Source organism: Mytilus trossulus, unplaced genomic scaffold (genome assembly GCF_036588685.1).
Source record: "Mytilus trossulus isolate FHL-02 unplaced genomic scaffold, PNRI_Mtr1.1.1.hap1 h1tg000110l__unscaffolded, whole genome shotgun sequence".
NCBI classification, from domain to species: Eukaryota; Metazoa; Mollusca; class Bivalvia; order Mytilida; family Mytilidae; genus Mytilus; species Mytilus trossulus.
Window position 1 is genome coordinate 2766396 of NW_026963297.1, and position 15226 is coordinate 2781621.

General features: G+C 35.0%; 3 protein-coding genes across 4 annotated transcripts; 2 read left to right on the forward strand and 1 right to left on the reverse strand.

The window, feature by feature from the left end:
- The first annotated feature begins 132 nt into the window (after positions 1–132).
- LOC134700016 (uncharacterized) lies at positions 133–4332 on the forward strand. Of its 2 annotated transcripts, none has more exons than XM_063561414.1 (4): positions 133–462; positions 1637–1811; positions 2381–2570; positions 3440–4332. In XM_063561414.1, the coding sequence occupies exons 1-4, from the start codon at positions 151–153 to the stop codon at positions 4287–4289; spliced, it is 1527 nt and encodes a 508-aa protein (XP_063417484.1). In that variant the 5' UTR covers positions 133–150; the 3' UTR covers positions 4290–4332. The 2 variants fall into 2 exon arrangements, with proteins under 2 accessions (XP_063417484.1, XP_063417485.1); XM_063561415.1 differs by having other exon boundaries at positions 133–270.
- Positions 4333–4795: 463 nt separating this feature from the next.
- On the reverse strand, positions 4796–6460 carry LOC134700017 (uncharacterized). The gene is made up of 3 exons (XM_063561416.1): positions 6343–6460; positions 5790–5982; positions 4796–5321 (listed from the first exon to the last, which is right to left on the reverse strand). Exons 1-3 carry the CDS (start codon positions 6419–6421, stop codon positions 4796–4798), a joined length of 798 nt encoding a protein of 265 aa, XP_063417486.1. The 5' UTR covers positions 6422–6460.
- Positions 6461–8621: 2161 nt separating this feature from the next.
- On the forward strand, positions 8622–14039 carry LOC134700011 (uncharacterized). The gene has a single exon (XM_063561410.1). The coding sequence runs from the start codon at positions 8622–8624 to the stop codon at positions 14037–14039; it is 5418 nt and encodes a 1805-aa protein (XP_063417480.1).
- Positions 14040–15226: the final 1187 nt, after the last annotated feature.

The following is a 15226-nucleotide window of genomic DNA, read 5'->3' on the forward strand; positions in this document are numbered from 1 at the left end:
AGTAGGCATTACAGAATCTTAACAAATAAACTTTGAACTTTACTAAGAAAGCCTGAAATAACCTTATTCACTGTAACTGCGGTCCTGAATCTCACGCATGCGCGTAACGGGCTCTGGGTGGATCCATAACAACAGCGTAAACAAACGATAATGGTGAAGAGTTGTTGTGCGTATATGTGCCACAGTAAGGCAAACGAAGCAGCAAGAAATGCCGGTATTAGTTTTTTTAGGTTCCCAAAGGATAAAAGAAAGCGGTCATTGTGGACAAAGGTAATAAATAGAGCTGATTGGGAGCCAAATGACAGCGTCCGCATCTGCTCACTACATTTTGTTGACGGGTGGCACAGTGATGACCCAGATGATATAAATTATGTTCCAACCATCTTCCCATACAAGGAAAAGCCACTAAGCACCAAACAGAAGGCACGGGAAACTAGAACCGTCTCCAGACAAGAATCAAAGGTTAAAATTTAAAAGCAAAATACCCCCCCCCCCCCCTTAATTTTAGTGTCATATGAGTAATGAAGGCCATTTAAAAATACTTGATGGAACTTAATACATGGTAAAAAATATGTAAAAATATTGGGAGGGGGGACTCATAAAAATATCTCTTGAGCTAGCTATGAATTTATAATATCAGACTGAAAAACGTTTCATCAATTTAATGAATGAAATGAACCTATAATTTGTGTGGGTATCAGGTCACGGGGGGTCAACTTCCTATTATTGGGTATACGGGGATGTGCCAAAAATATGGGTCATAGTTTTGCGAGATTTTATATAAGAATGACCCTCCTTTTTAATGACATCCTATATTAAAATGCATTTACGTTTGTTAAATGTATATTGATTTGGGATATGATCTACATAGTATCATATATGAATATGCTAAATTGAGAATCTTTATACATTATAAAATATATGTGCACCAAACCATGTCAATTTATATATAAAAACTTAAGGGTAGCTGGTATATTTATGAATTATGAGTGATGATGAGTTAGTGGTTATAAGCATGGGCCATATTTTAAATATTGTATATAAGAATAGGTCATTCTTTCTTAAATTTCTATATAACTATAGGTATTGAATTTCAGTGAATGTTATATTAAAATGGGTACGTTTTTTTAGGCAAAAATGGCACACCCCTAAAGGTTAAGGTATATGGGTTAGGGTAAAATTTGGGGTAAAAATGGTTCAGCATATATCTTTAAGGGCTGGGACCATTAAAGTAAAAGAAGGCCATGGATGGTGTGGTACGATTGCCAATGAGACAACTGTCCACAAGAGACCAAAATGGCACAGACATAAACCGTGAACATAGTTGTAAAGCACAAACTGCCTTGTCGGCTACATGTATTAGGCCCTAAAATGGGTTTATAAGTTCATTTGTTTTACATAATCAATCAAAATAAATTAATTTCAGTACTTCAATAATATTTTTAGAGTATCGTACCTAATAGTTAAAATATTAAATTAAATAAACTATAAAGATAATACAAATTGAGACATCAAGCCATAATATTCAATTTGTTGATTATAAAAAAAAGACCAAGATAACCAATCATAAATCTTTTGTAAATTACATGCATACAGTGTGCATATTACTCATTTACTTTATTTTTTGCTTAAACAGGACTTATTAGCAGAGGAACAACTGCAGAGATGTATAGACCAGACAAATAGAGACAGTGCTATTCTTGCTCACTCCTATTCCACTGTAGAGCCAGAGGTAGAAATAAGTGTGGACCACAATGCCATGGATGTGGAAGACGACATAGAACTGCCCTATGTGCAAACAAGAACAATAGGTACATTTTGTATTTCAAAATTCATATTTTAAATACCAATCAGTACTTATAAAAAAGAAGATGTGGTATGATTGCCAATGAGACAACTATCCACAAAAGACCAAAATGACACGAACATTAACAACTGAATGTCACTGTAGGGCCTTCAACAATGAGCAAAGCTCATACCGCAGTCAGCTATAAAAGGCCCTGAGAAGACTGTAAAACAATTCAAACGAGAAAAACTAACGGCCTTATTTATGTAAAAAAAAATAAAAAAATGAATGAAAAACAAATAAGTAATACATAAACAAACGACAACCACTGAATTACAAATACTGGCAGTCAGATGTAGCTAGAATCCCATGTAGGAAAAAGAGGGCAGTTCCATATATAACCCAATAAATTAAAACCTGATGAAATAATGAAACCCCCCAAAAAATCTTTGCTGAGCTCGGTTGCGTCTGAATGGTAAGCAGGTCTTGCTCAACATGTGACACCAATCATATTGCTCAATTTATGTACATTTTTTTTTGTACTTGTAAATCATTTGACACGGTCATTCATGTTTTATTTAATCTTTTTTTAAGGTTTTCAATGTGACCCTGATCCATTGCTAATGGAAAATCTACTCCTGAGGAAAGAGATTAAGGAATTGAAAGACCAGCTTTCTGAAGAATCAAAGAGGAATAGTGGTATCCACAGAATTAAAGATGATGACTCTGCTACCAAGTTCTACACTGGGTTACCAACATTCACAGTGTTTCTCTGGTTGTTCAAGTTAGTACATTAAAAAGCTCAAGCTCTAAATTCATAATCAAATATTAAACTTTATTAGATTTCATAACATTTAAAACAACTAATCTTTTGGTGTTATTTAATTTCATAAAAATCAATTAATCTTTGGGTGTTCTTTAATATTAATTATGTTGAATCTAGATTTTGGTTATTGTTTGCTATTAAGTACATTTTGAAGTCCTTCATTCTATGTCAGATACCTGTGCTGTGTCAGAAATTAAAATACAATCCAAATTCAGAGCGGTTTCAGATTTCAATTTGAGTTATCTCCCTTCTTTCAGAAAATTGGTCCTATAGTCATAAGACACCTCAAATAAAAAAAATAATGCGGATGTTTTTTATAACTCAATGTACAGTTTTCATTAAGAATTATAAAGAAAATTCTTTAATTCGTTCCTATTTAGAAGAATTATACTTTATCTTAATCGCTTCCTTCCCCTGACATATTTTTTGCATGCAAATTGACCTATCTCATAAAAATCAAGTGATCGCATAATGCTGAATGGATGTCCTTAACTATTATCTAATAGTACATGTTAAACACATTCTAAATATCCATGCTTTTTTATGATGTTGACAAACAGGTGACAATCCTTAAACCTCAGCATCAAAACATGATTACCTACCATATATTCACAACAACACTGACCAATTGAGAATAAAAATTTGACAATTATACAAAATTTATGCAAAAAAATGATAAAATCGTGCACAGAATACTAAGTTTATGATGTTTGTATGCCTTGATTCAAGAATTTTGTGGTATTTATATGTAACACATATGAAAAGGCCAGAATTATTCATTAAACTTCTTCAAGACAGTCATTTAGAATTATTTGTTTCTGTTTCAGTTACCTATGTGCAAAGAGTTCCAGAATGCAGTATTGGAAGGGAGATGGAAATACACCCAGTAAGGATAGGGTTAGGGTGTCTACTTCCCGACTTCAGCCTATTGAACAGTTCTTAGCTGTTATGATGCGACTTCGTCTTGGATTGTATGTGAGGGATGTAGCGGATAGATTTTCAATTTCTGTTTCTTCTTATTCTAGTTATTTCACAACCTGGCTCAACCTTATTCATGCTGAACTTGAAGTTATTAACGTTTTTCCACCTAGAGACATCATTACCAGAACAATGCCAAATTCTTTTAAAGATCGATACCCATCTACCAGAGTGATCATTGATTGTACTGAACTTTTTATTCAGAAAGCTTCCAGTCTTTTAAATCAGAGTTTGACATATTCCAGCTACAAACACCATAACACTCTTAAATTTCTAGTTGGCATCACACCATCAGGTGTTATCTCATTTGTATCTGAAGGTTGGGGTGGAAGAGTATCAGACCGTGAAATAACAATTGAATGTGGTATACTTGATTTACTAGAGCCTGGCGATAGCGTTATGGCTGACAAAGGATTTACTATAAATGATTTACTTGTAAAACGTCAGTGTGCTTTAAATATTCCACCATTCAGAGGTATTAAGGACCAATTTACGACAGATGAAGTATTTCAGACACAAGAAATTGCACAACTTCGTATTCATGTGGAAAGAAGTATTGGACGAGTTAAAAACTTCCATATTTTAGAAGGGGTACTACCATTGTCAATTGCTCCACTTAGTACTAAAATATTTCAAACATGTTGTTGGTTGACAAATCTAGATGTTCCTTTAGTTCAGGATGATATAAATGATCTGTAATTCAAATCTGCTGTATAAATTTAAGTTTTTTTTACCTGTTTATTTATTCATAAAATGTGGCCAAGTGAAATTCATTCCATTATACTGCAAAATCTTTAAAACAATAAAGTACAATAATACAACTTAAATAATTAACTTTTTTTATTCTGATTTAGATCAACATGACTTACATGTATTTAACTGAATGTGGACTTTGAAAAGTATATATATATATACATGTACATGTACATGTAGGTATTATTTTTAACCTGAGCATTGTGTATTGAAAATCTTTAAATTAAGTTTGTGAAGAATTGCAAGAAATAAAATATTAAAAAAGTATCTTACTCCATATCTAATTAAATTTTGAAATGATAAAATTTCGAACTAAATTTTTAAATGCTAAAAGGTTAGAAGAACAAGTAAATAATTTTGAGTGCCCATTTGACACTTTACTTTGTGCTTGCAGTTGATGTTAAATAAGTTAATAAAAGTATTTAATGAGAGTTTAAACATCACATTTCAGCTCATTCACAAATTTTGGAATAAATACATGTCATATAAAAATCAAGTAGTTTTGGCAACATACTATTACAAAAAACTTCATCAAAACAAATTCTCTCGATAAAAATGTTATTTTTGCTAGCATTTGTCCATACAACAAAATCACACCATGGTAGACCCATAATTGCCATCTCTCCTTGCACTTGAGCATAGTACTTCTGATTTCTCTTCAATTGTGGTCCCGTTGGTCCCCATTCTAAACAGAAATTAGCCGAATTTAGGTTTAAAATGTCCTCTATCTCCATAGTATTGACTGGAACTCCACCACATGAAAAAGGACACTTTATTTCTAGTACCCCGGTTTCTGTACCGTCTAAAACCATTCCATCACCAGATGCACCAAGAAAAGACATATGTGGGTAAAGCGTGAGCCCTGTGGGTAACACTGTTATATCTCCCTTTAAGGCTTTCTGGAAAGTAACATATTCCTGCCTTGCCCGGTCCTCCATGTCGACACCCCACTGCATGGCCTTTGGTAATTGAGGATACCTGTGGGAATAAGATACATATATATAAAAAAAAATTAATAGAAACTATCAGTTTTACAAATATTTTTAGCTAGATTAACCAACCACAAACAAAATTATAACTTACATTGTATTTCATTTAGCTACAGTTTAGTGTGGTCATACTGGGTTATTTATAATTGACTTTAAAGACTCATTAAATTAAAAAAAAAGAACTAATACATGTTCATGTATTTAGCCTGAAATGACTTACTTATGTGATGTTTGTCAACTCATTTTGAGAGTCAATACATGCAGTTAACTATGAATTACAGTAAATAATTTATTTCATTGATTTATTTACAAATGTAAAAGAGATAATGTAGTGTATGAATGTTTAGCTTGAATGCTCATTTATACAAACTATTAAGCAATAGTGAATAAGAGAAGTGAAGAACAGATAAGCATCTTGTTATTATTTAATATGAATCAATTGAAAGCAGAAGTGTACCTATCCAAGCTAGATCCTTCTAAAATCTGTTTCACCAGATGCTCTTGTGAGGAATGACATCTGAGAATATCCCCAAACATACTGCTTGTGATACGTCCTATGTGAAGGTCTTTCCACATTTGGTTTTTTCTTTGGTCGCAAGTCTCCTTTTCAATAAATGTCACTAATTCCAGGCTTATCTCAACTGGTGGAACTGAAAATATAAATTTGAAAAACAGTAACATAATTATATTCTCACAAAATTATGATTGTGGAAAAATAGCTTTTACAGCTGATTATACCTATGAACGTTGCTCATTATTGAAGGATGAACAGTGACCGACACTTGTTAATTTGCATCTCATTTAATTTTTGGTCTCTTGTGGAGAGTTGTCCACAGTGCAATCATATCACATCATTTTTTTTATATACATATACACTGACAATGTATAAATGGTGCTTATCATGATCAAAGAGGGATAATCCATTGACAAAAAATTACCTTATGATTTTTTTCAATTCTAATATTGAGACTTGTTTATGACTTGATATTGTTGTTTTTTATAACACTCACTATTGTCTGAAGTAAACACCATTTTTCTCATAGCGAGCAGAAGTGGAGACTCTGTTGTAGTGACCTCCTCAACAACCATTGCTTCTGGGGCCTTATCAGGGATGTTCCAAAGGCTACACATACCTATAAAATAAATTTGTCATACTTAAAAGTGCAATATTTCAATCTATTTGCTTGTTTTATACAAATATTGTGCTGTTCTTGTGGTTATGGCATTGTACATACATAACACATGACGGACACAACTAATTGGTTATTTTATTTGTTTCAATAAGAAATTGTGTTTTCATAGACAAAACTATTATCGCTGTATAACATTGTAACATTTAGGAGTGAAAATTACAAATTTATTGATGAGAAAAAAAGGACAGAATAAAATTGATAATTAACAATAATTATGATTAGATACAACCAACTTTAACTGTAGGGCAGTACGTGTTATACCAACACTCCATGTTACATAAAAGTTAGGACAATGTATTTTTTTTCATACTGTGTATATATATAATTCATCACTATGTTGACAAAGTTTCAAATGAAGGTTTTAAGTGTTTTGCTGTGGGAAAAGAAGTAAAAATTTGAAATGAAAAACTCAACAGCTTAATTATAACCATAAAAAAATAAAGTAATGGATCAGTATAGGCCTATTTTAAAAAATTCTGATAATTTAAAAGTCATCATTTATTTCATATAAGTATATATTAGACATCCAGTTTCTGATATATAAAACAAAATTTGTATAGGTTGAAATTTCCTTCAGAAGCCACCTACTTCAAAGCAGCCTTAAACTCATAACCCTTTAATGGGTATTAAACTTTAATTTTATTACAGGTTAATTACCATATAAGTTTTAAATTCATATAGCTGATAGTTCACACTTCTTGGTAGTCCTATAATATATGACTTCGCATTATATATTCACTATTTAACGTTTTCATGCTGATATTTTCATTTTTTATTTTTTGTCTAATGCGAAGTCATATCGGAATTGATCATTTTCCTTTAGCACTTTCCGCCCTGGTTTGACTGCGGAAAGAATATTGTGAAAATCTAAACTAGCATTTACTGTACATTAGAAGCATGAACATGTATTAATAAAAGACAAAAAAAATGAATGAAAAAATGTACTTACATTGTTGTGAAAGACTAAATTCCTTAATTAATTATCCATGTTCATACCGAACTGATCGTTTGTTTTCCTCCGCCATATTTTAAATTCTGCTGAGTGTATAAATCTAATCGTGACGTCATAATCTTACAAACCAAACTTTTTCGACACATTAATTTTTTACAAGTAATGTATTTAAAAATTTCAATGTTTTTACGGGAAATCTGTATGTTTTACATCTATCCACTTGGGAAAAGTCGGCGAGCGAGGCAATCCTCATTCACCATGTCATAAGGCAGTCCACTTTCACCATGTTTAACGGAAAATCTGTATGTTTTACATCTGTCCACTTTTAATAAAATCGGCGAGCGAGGCAATCTTCATTCACCATGTTTAACGGAATATCTGTATGTTTTACATCTGTCCACTTTTAATTAAATCGGCGTGCGAGGCAATCCTCATTAACCATGTCATAAGGCAGTCCACTTTCACCATGTTTAACGGAAAATCTGTATGTTTTACATCTGTCCACTTTTAATAAAATCGGCGAGCGAGGCAATCTTCATTCACCATGTTTAACGGAATATCTGTATGTTTTACATCTGTCCACTTTTAATAAAATCGGCGAGCGAGGCAATCCTCATTCACCATGTCATAAGGCAGTCCACTTTCACCATGTTTAACGGAATATCTGTATGTTTTACATCTGTCCACTTTTAATAAAATCGGCGAGCGAGGCAATCCTCATTCACCATGTCATAAGGCAGTCCACTTTCACCATGTTTAACGGAAAATCTGTATGTTTTACATCTGTCCACTTTTAATAAAATCGGCGAGCGAGGCAATCTTCATTCACCATGTTTAACGGAATATCTGTATGTTTTACATCTGTCCACTTTTAATAAAATCGGCGAGCGAGGCAATCCTCATTCACCATGTCATAAGGCAGTCCACTTTCACCATGTTTAACGGAAAATCTGTATGTGTCAAAGATTCACGACCTTGTTCAAACGTACCCAACGTTACTATTGTTGACGTAACGTTATTGTAACGCAAACTTGTATGGGATCTGAATTATAGAATTGAAAGCAACACAACGTCTTTTTATTGCCTACAAAAGCGAAGTACTAACCCTAGCATCATAGCATCTTACATATTGGTACCGTGACCGATGGATAAGCTGAAAGCAGTGAGAGGAGGCCACAGAAGCGCCGTAACCAGACAGATTCACAAAACTGACGAGAAAATCAACGAAGGAGAGATCACCCGACGGGACATTCATAGTGCCATTGAAAACCTTGAACGTAAACATGAACTTTTGCAGAAACTAGACGCTGAAATATTGGATTCCTTGGATGCCGAAAGTGTGGAACAGGAAATTTTGGATGCAGACGAATTTAATCAGCATATAGACATTAATATTCGCCGCTACAAAGAATGTGATTTGGAGTTGAGATCAAGTACACCTCAGGACTCGGTGAGTCAATTAACCTCAAGTATCGTACAAAATACTAGTACAACGCATTCATCTTCAAATAATTTCAATCAGAATACAAATCAGCACATGCAAACATCGACAAGTGCAAACTCACAAGGAGAATATGAGATCAACAGAGATCCGCCATTAAATGAAACTTATAAGTTCTATCACAAACTTCCAAAACTAGATTTGCCGACTTTTTCGGGAGATTTACTTCTATGGCAAACTTTCTGGGAATCGTACGAAACTACTGTCCATACAAACCCATCATTGACGAACGTACAACGTTTCACATATTTGAAGGCCCAGCTTCACGGAGAAGCGGAAAGTTGCATATCGGGATTGTCACTTACACACGCAAACTATGAGCAAGCAATTTCATTACTACAAGCGCGATATGGTCAACAAGGAATCATTATTGATGCACATATGCAAAAACTAGTCGATTTGCCAAACCCCACAATGTCATTAAACAGTCTCAGAACATTCTATGACAAAGTTGAAACTAGTATTAGAGGCCTAGAATCACTAGGACAGTGTCAAACAAATTTTGGAACAGTACTTACACCCATCATCTTTAGAAAACTACCACCGGAATTGAGAACTACATTGACAAGAGAGCATGATACAAGTACATGGACCATAGACTTACTACGGAAGGCTATAGGTAAGGAGCTGCGCGCTCAACAAGCTGGCCACGCTATGAACACAGATAATTTAACCCCTACCGCATCGTTTGTAACAAAGGCTACAATGAAAGGAAATTATAGACAAGTAAATAGAGTACACACAAACTTCAGGAACAACACTGAATCGAATAAACCCAAGCCATGCATATTTTGCAACAAATCCCATTCAGCTGTTGATTGCTCAGAGATTAAAGATAATGCCAGTCGTTACGAAATAGTCAAGAAAAAACAACTTTGTTTCAACTGTTTTGGTAAACATAAGATATCAGAATGTAGATCACGATATAAATGTCGTAAATGTGACAAGAGACATCACACTGCTCTATGTAATCAGGAAATTCAAGCACCTGTACCTCCCGCTGATGCCGCCGCTGTCAATACAGTAAATGTTAATGGAGAAGAAAGTAACCCTTTGTCAACGTTTTACACGTCAACACCACAAGCACAGGCACATACCGAGATACTTCTTAAGACAGCAGTAGCACCTGTATGGTTCGAGGATCGGAGCGCGATGTCTAACATTTTACTAGATGAAGGGTCTCAGAAATCATTTATTTCAGAAGATTTAGCAGCACAATTACAACTTAAACCTTGTGGAAATTCTACAATTAGTTTATCAACTTTTGGAAACGCCAACCAGAACGTGAGACACATGGATAAGGCTCAGATTACTTTAGAAATTGAAACTGGTGGATTTATTCCTATGGATGTACTGATAGTACCGCGCATTGCCGCACCCCTCAGTAATGTTACAAATGTCATCGCTTCAAAACTGCCATATCTCAAAGGATTACGATTAGCTAACCCAGTCACAGAGGATAGGAAATTTGAACTTTCTCTTTTAATTGGAGCGGACTACTATTGGAGTATTGTGCAGGATCACGTGATCAGAGGAGATGGGCCAACGGCCGTAAAATCCCGTTTGGGATACTTGTTGTCAGGACCGATGCATACTTTTACAGGAGAACAATCATCAACAGGAATGTTTAATGTACTGATTCAACATCAGCAAGAGGAAAGCAGCCTGGAAAAGTTTTGGGATTTAGAATCTATTGGTGTCAAAGCAGACGAATTAGAAACAACCACCATGAAAGACTTCAATGATGAATACGAAACAAAATGCATAACTTACCAAGATAATCGCTATACCGCAAAACTGCCATGGAGAAATGATTTCAATGAGTTACCTACGAACTATAATGTCACTTTACGCAGAACTTGTAATATGATCGATAGACTCAAAAAGGATACCAACATGCTGAAAATGTATGGCGACATAATTAAGGACCAAAAACGCCGAGGGTTCATTGAGCGGGTAACAGAAAATGGAAACCAGTCAAACAGAATTCACTACATTCCTCACCATGCAGTAAAAAAGGACTCATCTACGACTCCTATACGTATAGTCTATGATTGTAGTTGTCACGAATCACCTCACAAGGCTAGTTTAAACGATTGTCTCATGTCAGTTCCGCCGATGTTAAACGATTTGACGGGAATTTTAGCTAGATTCAGATTACACAAGCACGCAGTGACTACCGACATAGAGAAAGCGTTTTTGAATATCGAACTGGATAAAGAAGATAGAGACGTCACAAGATTTTTTTGGTTGAGTGATCCATCTGACCCAGACAGTCCACTGATAACTTACCGTTTTAGAGTCGTTCTATTTGGAACTACATGCTCACCTTACATCTTGAATGCCACCCTTATGAAGCACTTCAAACTCAATTCTTGTAAAACAGCCGAGATACTGAAAAACGACCTGTATGTTGACAATGTTTTGTCAAGCTTCTGGGATGAGAAAGAAATGCTGAAATTCTACAGAGAATCGCGAGATTTATTGGCAAGAGGAGGATTCAATCTGAGATCATGGACGTCAAATAGCACAGAATTACTACGCTTAGCCCAATCTGAAAAATGCATAGAAAGAGATACGAACATCAAAATTCTTGGTCTCCGTTGGAATGTGAACAACGATCAAATCTCGTTTCGAAACAACATAAATACAACAACGGAAAGGATAATAACAAAACGTGAGATCTTAAAACAATCTTCAAACATTTATGATCCGCTAGGTCTGCTTAGCCCCGTCACCGTCAGAACAAAGATGTTAATGCAATTGTTGTGGAAAGAAAAGTTTGCATGGGACTGCCCTTTACCAAAAGAAATCGAATCAACATGGAGTGATTTGACCAAAGATCTACAATTTGCAATGAACATTGAGATTCCTAGATGTTATTTTGAGTGTTCAGGAATAACGGACATTGAAACAGCAGAATTACATATTTTCACAGATTCAAGTCAACTAGCTTATGGAACTTGTGCGTATCTTGTCACAGAAAAGGAGTCTGCATTAATAATGGCAAAGAATCGAGTTGCCCCATTGAAAAGTGTCACTCTACCTAATCTTGAACTGATGGCTGCCCTTTTAGGGGCTCGACTTGCGAAACATCTTATTCAAAATCTACATATTGGAAACTTACAAATCAACTTCTGGTGTGACAGTCAGATCGTTTTGAAATGGCTTCAATCAACAAAACCACTCAAAAAGTTTGTCGCAAACAGAGTCAAGGAAATTAAGGAGTCAAATGAAAATCAAAAATGGCGTTATTGTCCGACGGATGCAAATCCTGCAGATTTATTAACTAGAGGCATAACAGGAACGAAATTCATAAACAACAGATTATGGTTTCATGGACCCGAGTGGATAACAGACAAAACACAATGGCCAACATGGAGCGGAAACGAAATTGTTGAAAACGAGAATATAATGGAGATTCCCACTAATGAAACCTCAGAAAAACAGCACGTCTTACTCACATCTCAGAAACGTCAAGAATTTGGCATACATAAGATTATGGATATCGAACGTTATAGCAGTTTGAAGACATTAATACGTGTTACAGCCTATGTGATGAGATTTATACAAAACTGTAAGTTAGCACGGAGTGATAGAACATTGTCGGAATTGACCGTTAATGAAATACAGCATGCTACATTGACATGGATACAAACGGTTCAGAAATCAGAATATCATGAAGTCTTTAATTATTTCAACAAATCTGTGACAGTTAAGCCGTCTATTGTAAGACAATTCAACTTGTACTTTGATGAAAAAAATGCACTTCGTTGCCGCGGGAGAATTCAACATGCACCTTTGGAGGAATCAGCTAAACATCCATACTTGTTACCTCCGTTACATAGACTCACTTCACTCATTATTATGGATGCTCATATCAATCATTTACATGAAGGCGTCAACTCTACCGTAACACACTTGCGACAAGTATACTGGATACCTCGAATTCGTCAACGAGTCAAAGTTATTCTTAGAAAATGCGTTAACTGTTGGAAAGTAACAGGGCATGCTTACCAACAACCTGATCCACCGCCACTGCCCAAAGAGAGGTTACACGAGGATATACCGTTTACTGTTACAGGCGTAGACTTTGCTGGTCCTATGTATGTGCGAAATACAGATGATATAAAATCAAAGGTATACTTATGTTTGTTTACATGTGCGTCGACGAGAGCTGTTCATTTAGAACTTGTGAATAACTTATCAGAACCTACATTTATGTTAGCCTTCAGAAGATTCGCAAGCAGGAGATCCTTACCGAAGTTACTAATATCTGACAATGCACTAACTTTTGAAGCAGCCAGTCGAGAAATCAAACATCTTACAAACTCAAATTTAGTGCGCGAAAGTCTAAGCTCTACAGGAACAAATTGGAAATTTATTACAAAGAAAGCTCCGTGGTTTGGTGGTTTCTATGAACGGTTGATTGGGTTAACGAAAATGTGTTTGAAGAAAGTATTAGGAAGTAACTGTGTCGATTTAGAGACTTTACAAACTGTGTTAACAGAGATCGAAGCAACTCTCAATGATAGACCTCTAACGTATGTTTCATCCGATCTTACGGATCCAGAACCACTGACACCATCACATCTTTTGTATGGTCGAAAAATTACGCGACTTCCGTATCCAGATAGTGAAAACAATGGACATTTTGAACCAATTAACTTTAACAAACGTGTTCAATTACAAAGAGACATTCTAAACCACTTTCAACAGCGATGGAAATATGAGTATTTGACCTCATTACGGGAACATCACAGAAGTGTCGGAAATAACGAACAATCGATAGCTATTGGTGATGTTGTTCAAATACATGACGAAACTTTAAGAAATTCATGGAAACTCGCCGTTGTCGAAGAACTCGTAAAAGGAGAGGATAATCTTATCAGAACTGTAAAACTTCGCACTAAAAACGGAACCACCAACCGCCCAATCACGAAATTATACCCAATCGAAGTGAACTGTATTGAATCTGAACCGGAGGATGTTACACGACCCAAGATGTTCCGTCAGGCGAAGTCAGATGCTGTACAAAAGATTCACGAGTGGACAAAATAACTTTTCAAATTATGATCGAAATAGACTGTTCAAATTCAAAGTGATTAATTCTTTCTTTTATGATACATAGACTTTAAAGTTAAGTGATGAATTATGATATATGTCTTCAATTTAGTCAAATTTTCATTTCATTTTTATTTATATTTCACTTTCGGCGCCCGGAGTGTCAAAGATTCACGACCTTGTTCAAACGTACCCAACGTTACTATTGTTGACGTAACGTTATTGTAACGCAAACTTGTATGGGATCTGAATTATAGAATTGAAAGCAACACAACGTCTTTTTATTGCCTACAAAAGCGAAGTACTAACCCTAGCATCATAGCATCTTACATAGTATGTTTTACATCTGTCCACTTTTAATAAAATCGGCGAGCGAGGCAATCCTCATTCACCATGTCATAAGGCAGTCCACTTTCACCATGTTTAACGGAATATCTGTATATTTTACATCTGTCCACTTTTAATGAAGTCGGCGAGCGAGGCAATCCTCATTCACCATGTTGCATAAGGCAATCCACATTCACCATGTTTAACGGAAAATCTGTATGTGTTATGTCTGTAACTACGGGGGTGTTTAACGACTATGAATATCCATGAGGGTCATTCACAGTAATGTTTCTTCTTCTTTGTTAATTGTCTTTGTAAGGCTATCGAGTGTCCATATGATACATGTAGTACATGTCCGATTTCCACTAAAAATTTTATAGCAAAATTTACAGTCTATAATTGATGAACTAAATAAAATATTGTTTTCATTGTGATATATTTCTACCAGAATTTCCAATAGTTGTTTGAAATAGAGAAATTGTATATTTCGAACGAAAAATTAATTTCGGCGAGCGAGGCAATCCTCATTCACCGAAACGAGAAATTAGAAATGGAAGAATTTAAATACCTTAAAATGAAGAAAAAATATCTTCAGTTAATCCTAAATTCCAAATTTTATTATTAAAATTAAATGAATATTCAGTAACATTTTTTAAGAACAAGTTGCTGGAGTTTTCGTAGCCAAACTTCCGCCAAAAGGTTTATAGGGTGAATGCCATCTTTATACAAGTCTTTAAAATTATATGAGTATTTCGTCCTCATAGAGGACCGGTCGCGACCGCGCCTTACTTTGCTGGACTTTAATATGTCAAGAGAAAATTTTGGTCCTGTATCGGCCGCATTTAAAGAAATTAGTT